General features: G+C 43.4%; 1 protein-coding gene across 1 annotated transcript in view; it reads left to right on the top strand.

Moving 5' to 3' along the window:
* Positions 1–20732, top strand: part of FANCD2 (FA complementation group D2) — a 43023-nt gene extending 22291 nt beyond the window's left edge. The window contains exons 19-36 of the mRNA XM_040569212.1: positions 1252–1361; positions 2750–2810; positions 3343–3468; positions 4793–4866; positions 4967–5107; positions 6281–6381; positions 6688–6803; positions 7233–7341; positions 9521–9619; positions 10609–10718; positions 12569–12715; positions 14088–14204; positions 14925–15053; positions 15272–15387; positions 16456–16569; positions 17131–17258; positions 18818–18917; positions 20606–20732. Of these exons, the coding sequence (XP_040425146.1) occupies positions 1252–1361; positions 2750–2810; positions 3343–3468; positions 4793–4866; positions 4967–5107; positions 6281–6381; positions 6688–6803; positions 7233–7341; positions 9521–9619; positions 10609–10718; positions 12569–12715; positions 14088–14204; positions 14925–15053; positions 15272–15387; positions 16456–16569; positions 17131–17258; positions 18818–18917; positions 20606–20732 (2025 nt within the window). The remainder of the gene's footprint in view (positions 1–1251; positions 1362–2749; positions 2811–3342; positions 3469–4792; positions 4867–4966; positions 5108–6280; positions 6382–6687; positions 6804–7232; positions 7342–9520; positions 9620–10608; positions 10719–12568; positions 12716–14087; positions 14205–14924; positions 15054–15271; positions 15388–16455; positions 16570–17130; positions 17259–18817; positions 18918–20605) is intronic.
* The last annotated feature ends 679 nt before the right edge of the window (positions 20733–21411 follow it).

Raw genomic sequence — 21411 nt, 5'->3', positions numbered from 1 at the left:
GCTTTGGCAGGGGGGTTGGACTCGATGATCTCTCGAGGTCCCTTCCAATCCCTACAACTCTGCAATTCTGTGAAACCTCTTCTGTCTAAGTTCGTATTCGTTTTACGGAGGATACCTTGTATGACTCCGTTGCAGCATAACAGTGGTGATGTCAGGTACCTCTGTCTGAATTTGTACCCATTTGCACCAGCGCTGCACAGGTCATTCCAGAGGCATCTTGCCAAGTGAAGGTCAAGAAAAGATGGCATAGCCATGGACTCCCCGTTTCTCTGCTACCAGTTTGATCTCGTTGGCACTGGTTCTTTGCATAAGTTGCACCTTAAGTCTTCATCTCCTCTGTCTCAAGACTACAGCTGTTGCATACTGAGCATCTCTGTATGGGCCAAACCCCTCCTTTGCAGAACCAGCGTGGGCAGTTAATAAGCATCAAGACAACCAGGGCTGTTCTGATTGCATAAAATTTTTTGGTGGCCTGTGAGATCTTTGCTGCTTTTATGAAACTGCTTCTGAGTTGTCTCACATACTCAGTTCCAGTCTGAGAGTGCTCCTCGTCAGAACAGGGATTCTGTGTGCTTTCATTGTCAGGAGACCTCTTAAGTCTATCATTAGTAGTCCAGAATTCTTCCAAGGTGTTCGTGCCTGTTTTGGGAAAGTGCAGTTGATCAGCTGCTTTGACACAACTGTTAAAATAGAGCATGCTGTGTTGAGACCTGCTGTGTGGTCATGGAGCTGCTGCAGAGAAGCCTTTACAGCTGTGCAGCCGTGCTTTCCCAGGGGGCAAGGGAGGCAGCTGGACAAATGCCTCAATCCCAGGTGTCTGGTGTGCTGTTTCCTCGAACTCTCTTTGGACCTTCCCCCAAGAACTGCTCTATCCCTGAGCCTCCTGCAGCTGGCAGTGTTTCAGAGGGCAGCTATGCAGCTGCAACGTGTGTGTGAAGACCATCTATTTTTTCTTTTTTCAATATATATTCTTTGATTAATTATAGATGAAATCTGGACATGTTCAGAATAGTAACTAGAGCAAACCCAAAGCAAATCACTATTAATCCTTTTTGCAGCCTTACCTGGAATTTTGACCAGTATGCTCATAATAAAGGAAATTACAGGCTGTACGTTCCTCCTACGACGCTGTAATCCCAGTAAACCATTTCTGTGCAGCCTTTGGAGATGACATTAGGTGAAGATGCTGATAGAGCTGAATGATGCACATAAGTACCTCTGTGGTGACATAGGCTGTGTCTGTCTTTTTAGGATGATATGCACATGGTGATCAGGAAATGGCTCTCCAGCACTGTTCCCAACCACAAACAAATGGGGATTATTGGTGCCGTTACCATGATAGGCAGTGTGGCATTGAAAAGGTGAGAAGAAATGTACAAAGGTGAATTTACCATGCTTTAAGACAACCTGGAGTGGGACAAAGAAGGTGGGGGAGAGCAATTGTCTTCTAGCTCATGCACATCTTGGTCAAATCCAATAACTTAGAAATCTTTTCTGCAAATTGCGGCATTTGGTGTTGCAACCTGTTTAAATCTCCGCTGCAAATCTTGAAGGCATCCTGAATTTCTTGTTAGTGCGTATTCATGGAGGCCTTGACTAGCACCAGCAAGATCTAGTGCTTGGAAAAAAGAAAACACTGTGGTGTACTGACTGCAGATCAGCATCTGGCACTAAGGTTGAATAGCTTAATGTGCACTGTTTGAATACAGGGAAATCTAAAGGAGAAGGAAGAAGAAAAATTACTGCTGTGCTGGGCATTGGTGTGACAATCTCTAATGTACTATATAAATAATTTATAATTAGCATTGATAAACAAGACAAACTCCCAGTAAGAGCTGTGACAAAGATTAAAGGGCTTGGAAAACAAATATTTGAGTGGTGTTGGGAAGCATGACTTCTTAATGGAATGCTTTTGCTGATTATTACATGAAAAGCCTGTCTTAGCTTCGGGCCCTGAGTTACCAGACTTCCTTATGGTTGCTCCCATAGCACTGACATCAGACTTGCTAATTTAGAGGCACTGGTTTAAGTCTAAGCAGGAGGTGCTGAAATGGTTATTTCAAGAACAGGCTTAGAAAATGCTCAAATACAGACTACAGGCAAAAAGTCAACAGTGCATCAAGGAACCTGCAGTAGCAGTGAATTTGCCAGGTAAAATGCACACAGGTGACCCCAGCAGGTGGACCGTGGTTTGTGCCTCAGAAAAAGGATTAAATCCCCAGGGAAGTTGTTTGTTTGACTTACAGAGAAATTCCTTCCCTCTCCAACTCTGACCCAAGATCCTGGAGAAAATCTGTCTGCTGCCACTTGAGAAATACCCTTGTAATTGGATCTTTGTGTACCTTACTGACTTCCTGTCTGATTTCTTAAGAAACTGATTGAAGAAGACAGACTCTAAAGCCTCTATCAGAGAAAAAACTACCCTTCTGAGCCCTGCAAATAAGCAGCAGGAATTTGAGTAGCTGGCATAATGTCCAGCTGCAGATATTAGGCTCATGTAAGGAGGGGCTCCATGGCCTTCAGAAGAGATGGCTAGAGGTCTCAGGTTAGAGAAAGCATTTCCTTGAAGAAGACGTTGAGTCTTGTCCCAAAGGTGCCAAACAGCAGCAGGTTTTTTCCTAATAACGTCCAAAGCATGTCTTCTTTCCATGCATAATTCTTCATTTTCTGGGGAGAGTTAATGTGTGTGATGGATTTTGCCATCTCTTAAATGTTGTGCAACAAATGCAAGGTTATCAATTGCTTTCAGAAATGAAGGAGATGGTGGTTTATTGGAGAGACCTGAGCCGAACTTCGAGCGTGATGGACAGGTGGGTGCCAAGAATGGGTGCATACTGGGGCAGTATGGGAGAGAGGGAGGACACGGTCAGCAAGAAGATGTGACTGGAGACGCAGTCTTAGGTAAAGCAGGATGTGTGTCTGACAGTCAGCTTTACTGGGCGTGGGAGGCTTGTGTATCAACTACAGAGCCAAAATCTATTGAAATTGGTTTTGGAGAAATGAAGGGCTGTATTAAGAAGCATTCAAGCAGTCCTACAGCCATCTAGTGAAAGTCTTCTGTCCAGACATTATTTCAGACAAAAAAGAAAGAAACAGGACAATCTCTTTTGTGTTATTCCGTGGTGGAACAGTCCCAGCTCCGTGAAAGACCCATGCTTCTTCTTAAAACTGCATGTCTGTAAGACCAGTCACCATGGGCTGTTAACCTAGAGCTGAATCTTTGGATATACCTCAGAGTAAATTAATGTAAAAACAAGAAGGAGTTAAGGTAAAAGTTTGAGTTGTCCTTTAAAAAAAAACAAACAACAAAAAAACATTCTGAAGACTGTTCTCTCCTTTCAGCTTTCTACATTGCTGGACCTTGTAGGCTTCTGCTGTGAGCAAACACCGGAAGTCTTGGCACTCTACTACGATGAACTTGCCAATTTGATTGAGAAGCAGAAGGGAAATTTGGACCTGCAGCTCCTGGTATGTTGCAGAGTTTTTTGAATTTAATCACTTAAATGTATTCTTCAAAAGCAGGATGTTTTTCAAACATGAGCAGGACAAAATCATTTTGAGGATTTCACTCCAGTCTGAGAACTGTTTTTGTTTGAGGCACGCCTAAGGTTCCTGTAAGAGATACAAAATCCTTTCACCTCTTTCTGGTTTTGTTTGTTTGTTTTTGTTTTCTTGTGGTTTTCTTGTTTTTTTGTTGTTGTTTTGATTGTGGTAAATTCCTCGTTATGCTTTAACAGCTTCCTTTATGTGAACTTTCATGTAACAGCAGGAGGAGGGGAAGCCTTTTAAAGGAAATGAAATGACATTTTGGAGTAGGCTTTTGAAATCCATAGATAAAGGTAGAACTTGAAAGAACCTTAAACTTTGTATTGAAATTGGCTTCTAGTCAAAAAGCTAAGGCTGTCTGATATCTAAGAACTTGTAGGAGCCACAGTGAAGATTTATGGTAATAGGAAGAGGTTTGTGAAGGCCAATGCTCTTTCTTCTTGCTGGATATGTTTTTACATGTGTGCTGTGCCAGCCAGGGGACTAGGAAATCATTCTGGGGCCCAGGAGAGCATGAAAGCTGTTGTGGAATTGATCGTTCGTGGTGCCACAAAGAGACCTTTGCTCTTGTGGAGAAGCAGAACTGTGTTTTAGAACAGGGGAAGATGATCAGGGGACTGTGAGCTGCTGACAGTCACCCTAAACAGCCTTGCACCTAGAGCTGGAAAAGCCACTCTAATGAGATCCAGCTGAGGGTTCCACAGAGGAAAAGCAAAGGATGGAGAGTTTCTCCCTTTTCCTAGCAAGGGTGATGACTCAGTTCTTCCAACATTTGTGCAGACATTTTTTGGTCTTTTCATTGTCTGTCCAGTCTCTGTCACACCTGTTGCCTTATTTCTCCCTTAACTGTTGCTACCCATGTAAGCACCTGAAGTATGTGGGATACATTATGTGAAATAAAATGTTGCCAGCCCTTTATAGCCATTTCATCCTGACCTTGGGTTCTCAGGACAGAGAACTTCCCATGGCCCTTCCAGCCAGCTGCTCTGCCTCTCTGCAGCAGTGGGGAGCTGTTAGACGAGCCCACATCGAAAGAGCAGGGAAGAAATTGATTGTGCATGCTTGGTAATGTTTCCTGGCTGTCTCTCTAAAGTTAGGCTTTAGCTCTCCTTGCAGGCAGTAGTTTCACTGCTGTGATTGTTCCAGGGTGTTTTTGCTTGGCCTTATCTTTTGCATTTTCCACTGCTGCTGTCTCAGCTTTCTTTGCTGAGCCCATTTGTTGAGCAGGTTTTTCCTTTCTTAATAGGAGGAGTTTGGGAAGAGTCTGGTGGAGGACTTTCCCAGTGACTTTGTGGTGGATCTCAGCCCCACAGTGGCCGGGTATGCTGAGCACAGGCTAAGTATTTGTAACGTTTCTGTCACTGACAACTTTGTCAGTGTGGTGATCCTTTTAACTGAGTTTGTCTGCCTTTCCTTGCAGTTCGTTCTTGTTCCCGGTGAAGTCCTTGTATAATCTCGATGAAGATGAAAGTCAGGGAGCAATTGCTATTAACCTCTTACCTTTGGTGTCACAGAGTGAGCTTGGCAGGGTCACTGATGGAATGAATAACCCAAGTAAGAGGTACTGTGGCGCTTACCTTTGCAATCATTCTACATTTAAAGGAATTGTATTTTCATTTCGTGTCCAGCCCTGCCTGCCCAAGTGCTTGATTAGGAGCTGGACATAAGATTTACCAGTTTCCAGTGTTCGTTTCCTTCCCTTGCTGGTAGACGTGTCAGATAGGTCTAGAGGCATAAGCATGTGCTGGGGAACTGGCAGTCTGTTCTGGCTCAGACTGTTTAGGTGATGTTGAGTAAGTCATATTGCATCTACCTTGTTTCCCATCTATCATCTGAGAATCATAGCTCTTTACTCCAGCATTATTGTGATATTGAAGGCCGTACCAAGATGGATAGGCAACTCCATCCATTTGGGCAAAATTCATATTTTGAGCGTTGAGTCTCAAAGGGAGTCAGCAAGTAGTTAGTGTGTGTCAAGAGTACACAATTGGTTCTCACCCTTCAGTTGCACTTTGACAACATGGACTTCTGCTTCACAGCAAAACCACAAACATGCCACCACAAGTAAAATTTGTATGAGAAACAAAGGCTTTGTCCTTAGAGAATGAAACAGGAAGCATGCAGGAAATAAAACATCTTATTAAACAATGGGACATCAAAGTTAAAAATAATAAAAGTTTTTTTTTTTTCTAACGATCAGCTTTATATCTTGCATAATTTATTGTCAGAAGATTTTGTTGAGATTGTATTTGTGCCTAAAAAATACATGATTACTTTATACCAAATAAAAAGAAATATAGCTACCTTATATGCATTGATGGGAAAAAAATGTGTTCATTTTCCTCACTTACAATGTGAGCAGTAGCATGCTAGAAAACATTCAGGGAGGTTTCTCTACTGCTCACAGCTGTCTTTTGCACAAATTCTTGTAGTTCCTCCTGAACTATTCAACTTTGATTTCTACCTGAAATAAATCTGACCCCATTTTTGTTCAGTACAGCAGGTTTTCTGCCCTTAAGTTTTCCCAGAAAATTGATGATCACCGATGTATTTATTAACCATATGATGCATTTCTGCTTTGTGTTGCTATGACTCTCGAGAAGCAAAATAGAAGAAGGTAGAGGCAAGGTGGCGTGGGGAGGACATAGGACACAAGAGGAAAGTGATGAGCATTCTGGAGTATATAAAACATAGGACCCACTTAATTTCTCTCTCTCTATTTTCTTTTCCCCAGGGTAGTGTCACCAATATGTCTATCACCCTCTTTCCGACTGCTCAGGCTCTACACTGGAGAGCAAAGCAATGGAAGCCTGGAGGAGATTGATGCCTTATTAGGTATGGAAAGTAAATCTCTTACAGAGCCCCTCTGGCTGACTTGTTCCTGTCCCAGATCTGCAAAGCCTTCCTGCAGCTGTGGGAAGAGTTGTGTAGTTTATGATGGAGGCTGAGATGCTCTGTTGCCCACAAGTGGAAGGGAGGCAGGGGAGACAGTCACTTTCTCTGGGAAGTGACTGATGGTGTTTACTCCAAATAGTCATTGGAATCGAGAATACAGGCTTTCAGAAGAGTCATTGTCCATGCAAAAAGCAAAGCATAGGTAGCAAACACAGTCCAAGGTGTTTTCTACTTACCCTGTCTCAGGTTGCCCCCTGTACCTGACTGATCTGGAAGTTGAAGGGAAGATAGACTCTCTTTCCAAGCAGGAACGGGAATTTCTGTGCTCACTTCTCTTCTATGCGCTCAACTGGTTTCGTGAGGTGAGTAGAGCCTTGTCTGCATGTTTTGGAGTGGAACTGAGGAGCAGCACTTAAAAACACAAACCCCAGGCTTCAGGGGTGCAATTGTTGAGGAGGAGTCTTGCCTCTTAGAAATGTTCTCCAGCAAGGTGTTGGTGATCTCTCCGTTTCTTCTCTTCATTACCATTTATGCTTTATCCTGATTCTAGTAACAACTCTGCTTTCTTGGCTAAGAACTCGACCTGTAGCTGCTGTGCCGTTGCTTTTCAGATTGCATTTTCTTATGGGCTTCTGAAGAGCTTTGTTCATGCAGTCTGGATTTGGTCATTCAGGCCACTTGTGCTAACTGTTGTGTGCTTATTTGGGACTTGTGGATGTTATTCAGAAAAGAAAAAGTAAAAATGGATGCAGATCTCCCTAATTCACAGTGAGTTTGTTTTGTGTCTCTAGGTTGTAAATGCTTTCTGCCAGCAACAGGACGCTGAGATGAAGGGGAAGGTTTTGACTCGAATACAGAACATCACAGAGCTGCAGAATGTGCTAGGAAAATGCTTGGCAGGTGCGTATGAAAACATTTGCATGTTCTGGGCCTGCACCAGCTGTGAAATGAAAGGTATTGGTTTAAACATCAAAGAAGGAATTGTATGGTAATATATGCTGCATTATTACAGTGACCTAAGAATCTGCCTGAGTATAGAGGAGGAAGCCAGCTTCTCTCCAAAAGATACAGTGCGATTCTCCAGCATTCAGGTTGTACCAAGCCGTTGAGGCCTGTTACGAGCATCAGCTGACTTGGCCCATGAATTCCTGCTGTCTGGCAGCTGGAACCCAGTGCAGGAACCTGGTGGTCCCTGTCCCAGGCCAATGAGCACAGTCACAGAAACTGACAGATGACAACAGTTGAAGACAGCACCTATGCATAGGACTCACATAAAACATAAGTAAAGACAGCCGAGTCCCCTTCTTGCTCTTCAGCTGCTTGAGACACTTTTGAGTCACAAGCACAGATGCATTTGCGGATCCCCAAGTACTGGCACAGCCCCTCTGTCTGTCTAATACTCCTGTCCAGATTCTGGGCCCTATAAACTGCTCCACAGGTCTCCTACTAACCACCCAGTCCAGCTTGCTGCTCCTTACTACCCGGCAGACACACACACTCAGATACATACTCATCCCACAAGCACTTCACGCTTGTAGGTCTGCCGAATCCCAGCATGGACCATCCACCCAGCTGATAGCCCCTCCTGGACCCAGGGCCTCCTACTTGCTGGCTAGTCTGGCTTTGAAGTTGGACAAGAAATTGCAGATGCACACCCCAATGCATGCCAATTTGGGGGAAGATGCAAATGCTCGCCCCTGCTCTGTCCCAGCAGCCAGCACCAGGCACGTGGGCTGTGACCCGTGGTCCTGCTCCAGCTGCTGGTGCCGAGTCCCTCACTTGCTCCACTCATGCCGATGCCCTCTAACATCTGGTTCTCAGCACACACAAACGCTGTTCCTGCCCCAGTGGCTGGTAGCCGAGACCCCCACCCACACCAGGAGCTGACAGTGAGGACCCACTTGCTGCAATTGCTGGCACCAAATCCACTCACACCGCTCACCCCAGTAGCTGGTGCTCTGGCCGCAAACTCCACGGGACCTGTCGAGATGCTTCCAAGAGCTATTGGCCCTGCAGCTACTGAAGTTGAGACCTTCACTCACTCCAGATACCGGCACCAAAGGCCAAGGGCTCCTAAATGCCCAGTCTGATTCTAGTTGCCGGCCCAGCATTTACTCACACAGGTCTGGCCAGTGGTTTGCATTTTGTCCTTTGCACGCACGCACTCACAGGATAAGAGAAGTGAGATTACATTGAAATGAAGCTAAGAAAGGATTTAATACGAAGATAGGACAGACTGTGGGGGTCAGGTGAAGGGCTCAGTCATGCAAATGTACTGATTGGCAATGTTGTACTCATGTCCAGTCCTTCTATACCTGTTTCTATCTATTCCCCTCTTCATTCCTCCCCATCCGCTTTCCTTGCATGCACATTCCTTCATCAGTTTGCATAGTTTCACCACCACTCCTACTCTTCTGGAATATCACAAGTCCTCAAGTTCCTCTTTTTCATCCCATTTTATCAAAGTCCAGCTGTCTCTCCTTATAGCTTTGATGGGAATTTCTTATTGACCATCAATTGGGAAGTGGAGACTTTTGGTCTTTGTCTTCCAGGTTTGTGTTTGTCCTTGTTTATGGGCTTCCCCTATTACTTATACTCATTTTTGCATTGAAAAGGTCCTCAATCAGATAACCGTAATAAAGAATACTTTATCACCTTCCACATACCCTTCCACAAGCTATCCATTACAAGCTTCGTTTTTAAACCAGTGAATCAACGTCAATCCTAAATAAAGAGCCTCTTCAACACCTTTCTATTGAACCAAGAGAACTACAGGGACAGCAAGGAAAGGGCTGAGATGTGCTAGAGCAGCCCTTTTCCGCTTCACTTACATTCATCAAGGTCCAAAGACAGCCGAGCTCTTGTTATTCTCCCTTTCTGGAGGAGTGCCAGGAGCTGTTATTCTGGTGCAGCGTGGCAATACAAAAAGGTTGATTGGAGCTAAATGTGCCTGAGCGTAAGAGCAGAGGGATGTTCACAGGGATGGGGAAATGGGGTACTTCCTCTAGACATGCATCTTGCCTCTGTTTTCTCATTCAGGAGCTGAACTAACCAAAGTTCTGCATTTTGACTCTTTCAGCAACCCCTGGCTATGTCCCACCACCAGCTACTTTTGATTCTGAAGCCATGGAGGGAGTACCATCCGTTAACGGTGTTGGTCCCATGAGAAAAAAAAATGGTAACAAGTTTATAACATTTAAGGAAGCAGATGTGATGTTGGGTTTGATTGGCAAGTTGCACTGCAGTCAGTAGCGCTTGTGTGATGCATAAAGCACAGAATTTCTGGTATGGCCTGTCTAGCTTGAAATCTAACCCGATCAACTCCTAGTGCAGATGGAGGTGTAAAAATATCCTACTCCAAACAGCTGCTGGATAGTCTGTTTTTGTGGGGAAGCTATGCTTAGCATATAACTATTGAAAATTCATTGAAATGAATTCCCCAGATCCCCTTTAGATCTCTTTTCATTGATGGAAATTCTGTTGGCAAGCTGTCAGTCCTTTGGCACAGTGGCCAGCAGTTCTGAAGTGTTCCGCTTGAATTGCTTTTGGACCTTGTGTGAATGTTACCTGGCCCTGGTGACTTACTGGATGTCTGTTTGATCTAGTACGTTGTTTAGGATTACTTGAAATGGAGTTTCTTTGGTCTCACGAGATGCTACACAGTGTGTCAGGTTTGAGAGTCTCCCCACCTTTGTCAGCAGTGAAGCCCATTGCAAGGAATTCATCGAGTTACTCTACTGTTGGCATAGCGTCCCTGCCAGCCCCTTCTGGAGTTGTTTGTCTTACTGTCATTTTCCAGGTCCTCTGCTTTTCTCAGTGAAACAGCAACACTAATTTTGGTTCAAGTTTTTTTTTTTTAAAGATAATGACCCACCATTTTTTTGCAGTCACAGCATAACATTTTTAAAGTACAGTAAGAAAAGTGAGAGTTACTTTAATGTCTTGCTTTGATTTTATAAAATAGAAGCTGGCTGGGGGGGAGAGCCCCAAATGCTTTTGACTCTCTTTCTGACTATGATCCTGGCTGCAGGTGGCATGCAACCTGTGTATATTCCATGCTTTCTTAGGGCTGATTAAAGTACAGCCTGAGCTATTTCCCTGCCTTACAGCCTCAACAGTGTTGAGCACGGTGCAGCTTTTATTTCTAAAGTTGCTTTTCTCTTTAAGGAAGGAAGAAAAAGTCTGATGGCAGCAAAGCCAGCTTTGCAGACCGTTCTCAAGCAGATGAAAGCTCCGAGGGAAACCAGCCTGATAATGAGCTCTCTGAGCTGGAGAAGGTAGGAATATACCCCTGGGGACTTGCAAGAAAGGCAGACAAATGAAAATGACTTAGAAAAAGAAACAAAATTTTTGAATTACTAAAATAATCAGGCAACTACCATTTCTAGACCGATCAGAAATTGTGAGATAAATCTGGAAAATACAGACCCTTGTAAGGATCATATTTCCCACTGTCTCCAGTCTGCTTCAGTCACGTGCTCATTTTTCATATTTTCTTTGAGGTGTTTGATCAATGTATTCATCATAAGGCATATTAAAAATTATCCATTTTCATCCCATGTTAAGAGCTAGTTCCCAAACCTATCAGCTAATGAATTGTTGGATTATGTTTCTTGTTCTTTGAAGCAAGGTCTTAAAGTATTGTCATCATGTTGAGAATGCAAGGTCTGTGCTGGCTGAAGGAGCAAAGCCAGAGGAGTGTGCCTGGTTTTGGGCTCAGCATCCCAGGTGCTGAGATCTTATAAGAATTCCACAAGGCACCACTTCTACCTCTGTTACTAACAAATGTTATTCAGAGCCTATTTTATCCATTTCTGTGCAGCAAATACGTTTTTCCTACCTCCCTGGTTCTGTACAGATATGATAACTGAGTCAAGTCTGATAATAAAGAGAGCAATAGAGGGCAACCCTGCAGAGAGAGACTTGGGGTTTCTGGTGGACACAAGGCTCAACATGAGCCAGCAGCGTGTGCTCGTCCTGGGCTGCATCAAAAGAGGTGTGACCAGGTGAAGGGAGGGGATTGTGCCCCTCTGCTCTGCCCCTGTGAGGCCTCACCCCTGCTGCATCCAAGGACGATTAGAGGACTTGAGCACCTCTCCTGGAGAGGGGGCTGGGGGAGCTGGGCACGTTCAGCCTGGAGAAGAGAAGGCTTCGGAGAGACCTCGTTGTGGTCTTTTAATGCTTAAAGGGGTCTTATAAAAAGGATAGAGAAGGACTCTTACTCGATTAGATAATGATAGGATAAGAGGGAATAGTCTTAAACTAAAAGAGGATGGATTTAGATTAGACATTAGGTGGAAATTCTTCACTGTAATGGTAGTGAGGCACTGGCACAGGCTGCCCAGAGAAGCTGTGGATGCCCCATCCCTGGAGGTGTTTGAGGCCAAGCTGGATGGGGCCTTGGTCAACCTGATCTAGTGGGTGGCGTCTCTGCCTATGGCAGAGGGGTTGGTGTTAGATGATCTTTAAGGTCCCTTCCAAGACAAGCCATTCTATGAATAATGTCACTTACGTTACAACAAATAAACAAAGTCTCAGATAGTTTGGGGAATTAATATAACTAAACTTTCTTAGCTAAACAGAGTACAGGTCCCAGACTAATCCATAGATGCCATGCCTTATCCAGGACAACAGAATACAGAAATCCTGGTGTGAGCCACATATAACATACATTGGGTCACACGACAGGGCTGCATGGAATGAAACTCTAAGAATGTATAGATATGATTAAAAGCAAGATAGCATCTCATGGCTTACCGTCCTGGTAGTTATCAAAGACAAAAACATTTACCTTCCCCTTTTATGGTGCTTATGGGACACTGTCTTTTACCAAGTCCAGAATGAGTTTCATGATGGCCATTGATTCATGGAAAGACGATAGCAAGGATTGTTCTGGTTTCCTAGATATTTTTTTTTCCAGAAAGCTTTTAGTGACTTGTACGGTACAAAATGGAAATGATTCTGATCCTGCGTGCCCATCTGTGTGTTAGCTACTGTGAATTCTTCTTAGTCTTGTTTCAGCGTAGCATGAAATATAAAAGACTGTGTGAAAGAAACAGCATTATTTGAGCTAGTAAGTCTTACAGTTTTACAGGTTGCAAGCTGAATTCTGCCATTTACTTTTCAGACTGCTGCTGAGAGAGAGGCAGGGAACCCTCTGGCACAGCTGCAGAGTTATCGCCCCTACTTCCGAGAACTAGACCTGGAGGTGTTCACTGTACTCCACTGTGGGCTGCTGACAAAGTCTATCCTGGACACAGAGATGCATACAGAGGTGAGTGGAGCAGCACAAAAACATCCAGGTATGACTTTGTGTTATGTATTGCCTCTCTCTGAGGCCTTGTTTCCTTCTGATCCATTGAAATGGGTGGAAGATTGATCCAGGTCTGTGAGCTAGGTACCAGGAGAGAATCTGTCTGCAAAGAAAACGAAGTACCTCAGGGCACTGAGATAAAAAAGGACTTTCCTTCTATATTAGACATGAAGTACAGCAACAATATTTTTTTTTTAAAAAAAAAGGTAATTTTAATATTGCATATAAGGGAAAAAGATACAGTATAACGTATGCGTTTAACAGAAAGCAAGAGACTTTAATACTGAACACTGCTCAGCTGCAGGATGTGGTGGCCTACCTATTACAGAGGACCTATGGCATTACAGTCCACGTTGCAAAAGCCAAATGTCTCAAGTTATCAGCAGATGAATCTGTGTAAGGGGAGGTTCAGGTTGGGTGTTAGGAAAAGATTCTTCACTGAGAGGGTAGTTGAGCACTGGAACAGGCTCCCCAAGGAAGTGGTTATGGCTCCAAGCTTGTTGGAGTCCAAGAAGTGTTTGGACAGTGCTCTCAGGCACGTGGTTTGATTTGTAAGTAGTCCTTTGTCGAGCCAGAAGTTGGACTCGATGTTCCTTGTGGGTCCCCTCCAGCTCAGGATATCCTATGATTCTAGACGGAAAACTGGGCTCAAATGTGGGATTAGTGTCATGGATGTGCCCTCCCTGGACAGGGTCCTGTTTACCATCTGGGAGCTTCTATAAAACTGCATTACTATGGATGTGGAAAGCAGAAATGCTAAATTTTATTATGCTCTTTATAGGCAGGCTGAGTCCACCTGGAGTCTAATTTTGTTGTACAACAGTAGGATTAATAAACTATGAGAAGGGCACAGTAGGCTGGAGTGTGGCCTGGCCTGCTCCACGGACAGCTATCTCTGTGTATACTGAGTGCAGGACAGTTGGAAGACTGTGTGACAAATCTCCTGGCATATGTGGCAGTATTTCAAATTACGTCTTGGCTATTACTCAGTTGGTGATTTTTGTGATTCTTTGGACTCAAACCTCTTTTTATCCCTAGGATGCCAGTGGTATTTTGAACTTCAATGCATAAATTGGTTCTCTGTCAGTACTTGGGTGTTACTGGTGCCTGTTCCACCAGAGCACCAGGTTCACTTCATGCTTTGAGTAAGCAGAACCAATGTCCCGTAACTGCAAGAGGGAGACAAAACCCTGGCATCTACCAAACTGGTCACTGGCTGAGGTTAACTAAGCCAGGAGTTGTAAGTGGAAATGGAGGAGGTGAAGCTGAGCTTCAGGGCACCTACAACTAGGTCCTGAGTCCAGGAATTGACTGTCCTTCCTTGTAATTACAGGCTAGTGAAATTGTGCAGCTGGGGCCTGCTGAACTCTACTTCCTCCTGGAGGACCTGTGCTGGAAGCTGGAACATGTGCTGACTCCAGGCTCCACAAGGAGAGTGCCCTTCTTAAAGGCATGTACAGCAGTAGCTAATGGTGCAAGGCCTGTGCCAAGCAGAGCATGTCAGTGACTTCCACGCTTATCCTGAATGGATAAATGCTTTTCAGAATTATTTTCACTTAACAGCTAAATGTCCCAAATGTGTGTCAGAGCAGCATTTGTCCTTTCAAAAGAGATTTCTGTACCACTTCTCTGTCCAAGGGGCCAAGACGTAGCTCAGGTTAGGCAGACAGAAGCTGTTGGACTCAGTTTTCTGTTGGTTTTTTGTTTGTTTTTGTTGTTTGTTTGTTTGCTTTGTAGTCTTTAGAACAGCACCTTGAGTGTAGCGACTCCTTGGTTTCCTGGCTGATGACTTCAGGAAGAAAGTAAATGCATGTGGCCCATTGCATTAAACTATTAGAAATTCACTGCACCAGTGTTCCTCTTCTTTCTCTTTCTACCTATCTTAATTCCCATGTACAGAGACTGCCTTCTCTTAGTGTTTGAGTAAAACATGATGACCTAGATGTCACATCAGTTTTGTTCTCTCCACCAAATGTTGTCCACTTGTCTGATTTGGTGCTGGTTGTTCGGCAGAAGCCATTTTTTTTATTCAGTGCCCCTTCCTGGCAGAGTATATGACATCAGGAATTGCACTGCTCTAAAGTAATCTAAGTTATTCTCAAGTACCTCACACAAAATTATCCTCAAGTAAGACTGATGAAGTGACTTTAAACTTTTGGGTTTGCTGCAGGAAAGAGGCTACAAGGATATTGGCTTTACCCACCTGCGTCAGAGATCCCCTAAGGAAGTTGCTGTGTGTGTCGTCAAGCTACTAAAGCCACTGTGTAATCACATGGAGAACATGCACAATTACTTCCAGGTCAGTGGGCAGCAATTTTGACTCAAAAAAATCATCAGGTTTCGTTGCCTCTCGAAGTATTTTTGGTTTTGTTTGTGGGGGAAAAGAGAGTGGTTTTGGTGTCTTGAGTGGTTTTTTTTTGTTTGTTTTTTTTAAACATGGAATTTATAGAAATGGATTGTTGTGTCATTGTCTTTCCTTGGAATGGCATGTAATGAATGACTTGTTCTGTATTAAAGGCAGTTACACAAAATCAGGGTGTGGTAGGCGAACCAGGAGTGAACATCCAGGAGCACCAGATGATGTCCTCTTGTTACCAACAGCTGCTACTAACTTTTCGCTTGCTATTTGCTTGGTGAGTTCAAGCAAAAGAGTATATAATTGCATAAATAAACAAGGTCTCTTTACTGCTTCCTTTTCTTCTTCCCTTCCCTTAAAGCGTTTGTACCCAGCACATGGCCTGTTAGTCATGCAGAACAACACACTGCACACATGCACACAACACACTGGAGACATTTAAACACTTTGTAGTTATGTCAACCTTTGTTGTCGACCCTGAACTAAACCAGTAGGTGATTAACAGTGAACGCAGGGTAGTCTGAAGCATAGAACTGGCCAGAATTCAGTGTGTTAAGTCTGAAGCATAGAACTGGCCAGAATTCAGTGTGTTAATCTGTGTGGTTTCGGCTTAAGACCAACATAACAGGCATACTCTCACACCTGGCTGTGCAACTCTCATTCTGCCTAAGGATGTTGGAATTTCTTACCCCTAAGTCCCCTTGTCTCAGGCTAATTTGTCATTGCCTGAATCCTGAGCAATAAAAGACTTTCTTTTGTCAATGGATAGGATGAATGTGTGTTTCATTAACGAAAAGCCTATGCTGCTCATGTACTTGAACTGGATTCATAAATGCCAAACTCAATGCATGTGCAGTATGGATTTAACCTCTGCATCTGCTAATATAATTCTGAATACCATCATAGAAGTTTTTTTTTGAATCCTAATTTAGATCTGTATGTAGAAAGCACTTTACCTTTGTTGTACTTCAAAAACATCAGTAACTGTAAAAAGAGTATGAAAGGCAGTAGCAGAACGCAAATAACTGTGACTTTGGCACTTTAAATGCTCAGTTATTAAAGTTATATTCTCTTTAATATTTAGCAGAATTTTCTACTTTCCTTTCTCTCTTCCATTGCCCTGGCAGTCGCAGGGAAAAAGATGGTGTATTCGAACCAAGCTTGCTGTTAAAATTGTGGGTTTTTTTTGTGTGTGTGCCCTATAACTTTCATATTGCTGAGCTCTTCTTGCATGTCAGCTTCTTTATTTTTCTTGTTGCAAACATATGCCCAGATATGCTTTTGTATCTGATATCTCTCCTCTTTATAGTCTGATGATAAACTGGACTTTTTTTTCTGTCCTCAGGAATGGTTTTTCTCAGCATGAGAATACTGACTTGCTAAGGTCAGCTCTCCAGGTAGTTGCAGACAGGCTAAAGCCAGGAGAGACGGAATTTCTTCTTCTTGAGGAGCTGATAAGGTAGGATCAATATTTCCCAAGCTTTGAAAGTGATGAATTTCAAGCAGGTTTTTTTTTGTGGGCATTATGGGTAAATGTGTGTTTGGGAGCTCTCATAGAGATGATACCACCTTTAAACAGGGGATTTTGCATTTAGTCAAACGATAGTGCAGTCAAAGCTAATAAAATGTTGCTACAGGATTGTAAGATGTGCATCAGTCTATGCATCTCATTTGTAAGTGAGCTATTTGAGACTAGGAGATCAGTAGGATTCACAGAAGGAATGAGTAGGTTCTGGGTAGTTAAAATGTCTGTAGGGACATGAGGCAAAAGCAGTGTATAAAGATGTTGCTAAACCTGAAGTGACTGGAGCCTGAGAAAAGTTTCTCAGTGATTGACTTTTGTTCTACTAGAGGTTGACTACCCCTTCTTCAAAGAGAATATTGCTAGAGACAAATGCCAGGCTAGACTAGGGAGACTGTGAATCTAAGCTGGTCTAATACTCCTCTTTTATTTATGCGCTTATGGGAGATTACCCTATTTACACTGTCTTTACCTTTTTTCTTTCCTGTCATTCCCCAGCGAGAGTTTCCAGTACCTACTGAATTTCCAGCAGAGCGTTCCCAGCTTCCAGTGTGCATTCATCCTCACTCAGCTCCTGATTGCCATCTCTGAGAAACCAATGGCTGGCTGGAAGAAAGAGAAAATGGGTAATGTGTGAAGAACCTCTTCTCCCAGATTAGTTTTCATGCTGTCCTTTGCCAGTAAATCTTGGGTTCTGTCTCAGGAGTGCATGTTTTTGGGGAGAGTTTTCCTCTCACTATCCTAGCCGGGGTGAACAGTCCTAGTCTCACCGGGGTGAACAGTCCTAGCCACTAATAAAAGGAACTGAAGTAAATGTATTAGAAGCTGTTTGATATTTGTTTTACTGTGCCTCAGTCACGTGCAGAAAGGCAGACTCCAGCTCCTTTGGTTGGTGTTTTTAAAATGAGAGCCTCACAACTTTTAAGAGTTTTAAGAGTTTCTGCTGTTTAATTTTGGTATTAGTTTAACCATTGATGACGGAGCTAACCACAGACATAATCAGATGTAACTTCCTTTAAAATAAACTGTCCGTATAGAGCTGTTACTTCAGGGTGGAGAGGGGAATGCTTATCTGTTGTTAACCCCATACAACAAATGTTCTCAGTCAATAGAACCGCCCTTCTTAGGGATTAGGACCAGCTTTGTAGGAGGGACAACATTCAAGCAGATGAGGCATAGGCATGCTTGCAGGTAATATACAAGAAAAACACTTGCTCTTGACTTGAAATTCTTTATTTCAGTGTATGACAGTCAGTGCTCTCAGCTGTACTTTGTCATACTGAGACATCTCTAGAATTTGTCTTTCTCAGATGCTCATAGCCACTCAGAATGATAAGTTCTCATCTTTGAGAGATATGATAAATCCCATCTTTGGGATTTTACTGCTTTAAACAGGCCCACATTGAGAGAACTGCCTGCTGACCATGTCAAGGAATAATAAATGTTAACTAATAATTTCCTGTTTTAAAATATTTCTGCAAGAAAAAAACAGGTTTGTTAGTGCTTTTGATTTATGAAACCTGTAAACTTCAAACTTACCTTTCAATATTCACTATTACAGAGCTGTAGCCAAAAAGAAAAGTCACTTGCTATTGGAATTCCATTTCTAGAAATGGGTGCCCTAAGGGTTGCATATCACCATTTTTAAATAGTTGGCTCACTGTAGGAGCTACCAAAGATCTAACACTTAACATTAGCTGGAGATGGATGCCTTATGATGAGAGCAGGTATTCTGGACCAGGAACACACTGGATCTATGTATATTTTGTTATCGTGATAGGCCATAGAACAGTTTGGGTTGTAAGGGACCTTAAAGATCATTTAGTTCCAACCCCTCATCATGGGCCAGATTGCTCAAAGCCTGTCCAACCTTGCCTTGAACACTTCTAGGGATGGCAGCATCCACAACTGTTCCAGTGCCTCACCACCCTCATAGTGAAGAATTTCTTTCAAATTAGAAAGTTTAATTTAAACCTACTCTCTTTTAACTTGTGACCTTACTGCACTTAGGGAAAGTGCTTTCTGATTTACTAAAGTTCAGGCCTGATGAAGAGTAGCGATGCTGTGATCTTTTGACAAGCCATTTGGACACACGGCCTTTTTATGGAAGAAGGAAATTGTTTTAGATTCTTGGGAACCAAAACACGTCCAATTTCTTCTGTAAGTTATTCCTTATCTTTTACAGCTTTGCTGGCAAAGCAGTTCCTCTGCCGGTCCTGGGTGAAACCCAGTGGGGACCAAGAGAAGGGCAGCCAGTTCAACAGTGCGCTGCATACTCTGCTCTGGTAAGAGTCAAGCCGTTGTAAGAGCATGCTGAAACACTCGATAGAAATTTTTCTAGTTGTTACTGTTGTTGCAGAGAGATGACTCCTCTCAGTCATAACCCTCATATTTTAAGGATACAATGAGTGGTAAGAAGAATTCTGTTAGTCATTGGCCATAGAAGCGTGCTTGGACCTCATGTTTGCTAGACGATAGCTTGTCAGTGTACATCAACACATTACAGATATGTGTGCATACATGTATAAATATGGATGTGGACTAAAATGTCTGGTTTTGTTTTCACAAAAGTGAACACAAATCTGCTCTCACTGAAGTCAAGGAGAGCAGGACTGAGTCTTAGGTGAAATATAATCACCAAATCAAAAGATGGTGAAGGTTGGAAGGAACCTTTGGAGGTCACTTTGTTCCAACTCCCCTGCTCTAACAGGTACCCCTTAGAGCAGGCTGCCAAGGACTGAAAGAGGGTTTGTAACTTTTGGAAGAAGGGACAAGCAACTCAGGAAGGCTACAGAGCTGTTGTGAGGTTATTACAGGGAGGAAATCAGAAGAGCCAAAGCCCAACTAGAGTTTAATTTGGCCACTACAGTAAAAGACAATAAACATATTTTTATAAGTGCATAAACAAGAAAAGGACGGCTAAGGAGAATCTCCATCCTATATTGGATGCAGGGAGAAAAAGTGATGAGAGATGAGGAAACGGCTGAGGTACTTTAATGCCTTCTTTGACTCAGACTTTATTAGTAAGACTAGTTGTTCCCAGGGTACTCAACCCGCTGAGCTGGGAGGCAGAGGCAGGGAGCAGAATGAAGCCCTTATTATTCCAAGGGGAATGGTTAGCCACCTGCTACACCACCTGAACACATACAGATCTATGCGGCCATATGGGATCCACCCAAGAGTACTGAAGGAGTGCTCACCAAGCCACTTCTAATGATTTATCAGCAGCCCTAGCTATCCAGGGAGGTCTCAGTTGACTGGAGGTTAGCAAACGTGATGCCTGTCTACAAGAAGGACAGCAAGAAGGCTCTGGGGAACTGCAGGCCCGTCGATCTGACCTTGGTGCCAGGGAAGGTGATGGAACAGATCATCCTGAGTGCCCTCACACAGCACATGCAGGACAAACCGGTGATCAGAGCCAGTCAGCATGGGTTTATGAAAGGCAGGTCCTGCCTGACTAACCTGATCTACTTCTGTGAGAGCATGACCTATTTAGTGGATGTGGGAAAGGCTGCAGACTTTGTTTACTTGAACTTTAGTAAAGCAGTTGATACTGTTTCCCACAGCCTTCTCCTCGAGAAACTGGCTGCTGGTGGCTCGGACGGCTGTACTGTTCACTAGGTAAAAAACAACTGGCTGGATGGCCAGGTCCCAAGGGTCGCTATGAATGGAGTTAAATCTGTCTGGCAGCCAGTCACAAGTGGTCTTCCCCAGGGCTCAGTACTGGGGCCAGCTTTGGTTAACATTACATACATAGCCCTGTAGTTCCCTGGGTCCTTTCTGAAGGCAGGAGTGATGCTTTTCCTCTAGTCCTCAGGCACCTCTACCAGTCACTATTGCTTTGGATTTCCTACATAAGAGTGGCATAAAAGTGAGCTTGATGATTTTAGGCCATGTGTTGCAGATAGTTCAAGAATTTTCTGGGTTATTCTGTGTAATATTTACTGGTGAACTAAGCTTGTTTTGGATTTAGTGTCTACCTAGAGCACACAGATAACATCTTGAAAGCTATAGAAGAAATCTCCAGTGTTGGTGTTCCTGAATTGATCAACTCTGCCAAAGATGGATGTTCTTCTACATATCCTACACTGAGCAGGTAATTATATCAGTAGAGGCTTTGTATATCACAAGGTGCACAATGACTTTTTATATTCAATTATTTTGTAGTCTATTATGGTTTCATGCTAGTACTGCCGTGGACAGCTCTGGGCACTTCTAAACTTTTTTTTTGGCAGTCCAAAATAGGTTAGTGCATAGTTAGCTTTAAATGGATGTGGAATGTCATTGTGCATTGCCGCAATATTAACTTTATTATTTGTGAGCTGTTTCAGTTGGAGAATGAACTGCCATCCATCATCAAGTATGCTGCCTCTTTACGTGCTGCTACTGTTGTGATATAAAGCACTCTAAAAGTCAGCTTCATAGACCTGGGGCAGCTCTAAGCAGTCCTGGGCTGGTATGTGGTTTGCAAAAGCTCTGTACATGGACTCAGGGTGTTCCTGCTACCAGCACAGGAATTAAGAAGCATGGCTTACCTAGGGATGGCCGAATTTCCTGCACTTCAGAACAACTAAAATCTTCTTAGATCTTTGATGGAGAGACATGCTTATGAGTCCTAGGCTCAGTCTTCTGGGATTTGCTACTAAGGAGAATGCTCAGCTGGGCAATCTTTAAGTATTCCACGTTGTTCTGGGGACAAGAAGTCTGTCTAGATGCTCAGGGATGGCTTTTAATTTTGCTCTTGCTTACTCCACAGGCAGACATTCCCAGTTTTCTTCA

The sequence above is a fragment of the Cygnus olor genome, chromosome 10 (genome assembly GCF_009769625.2).
Source record: "Cygnus olor isolate bCygOlo1 chromosome 10, bCygOlo1.pri.v2, whole genome shotgun sequence".
Classification (NCBI taxonomy): domain Eukaryota; kingdom Metazoa; phylum Chordata; class Aves; order Anseriformes; family Anatidae; genus Cygnus; species Cygnus olor.
Note: the sequence above shows the minus strand (reverse complement) of the source record. Positions and strands in the feature narration are given on the sequence as shown.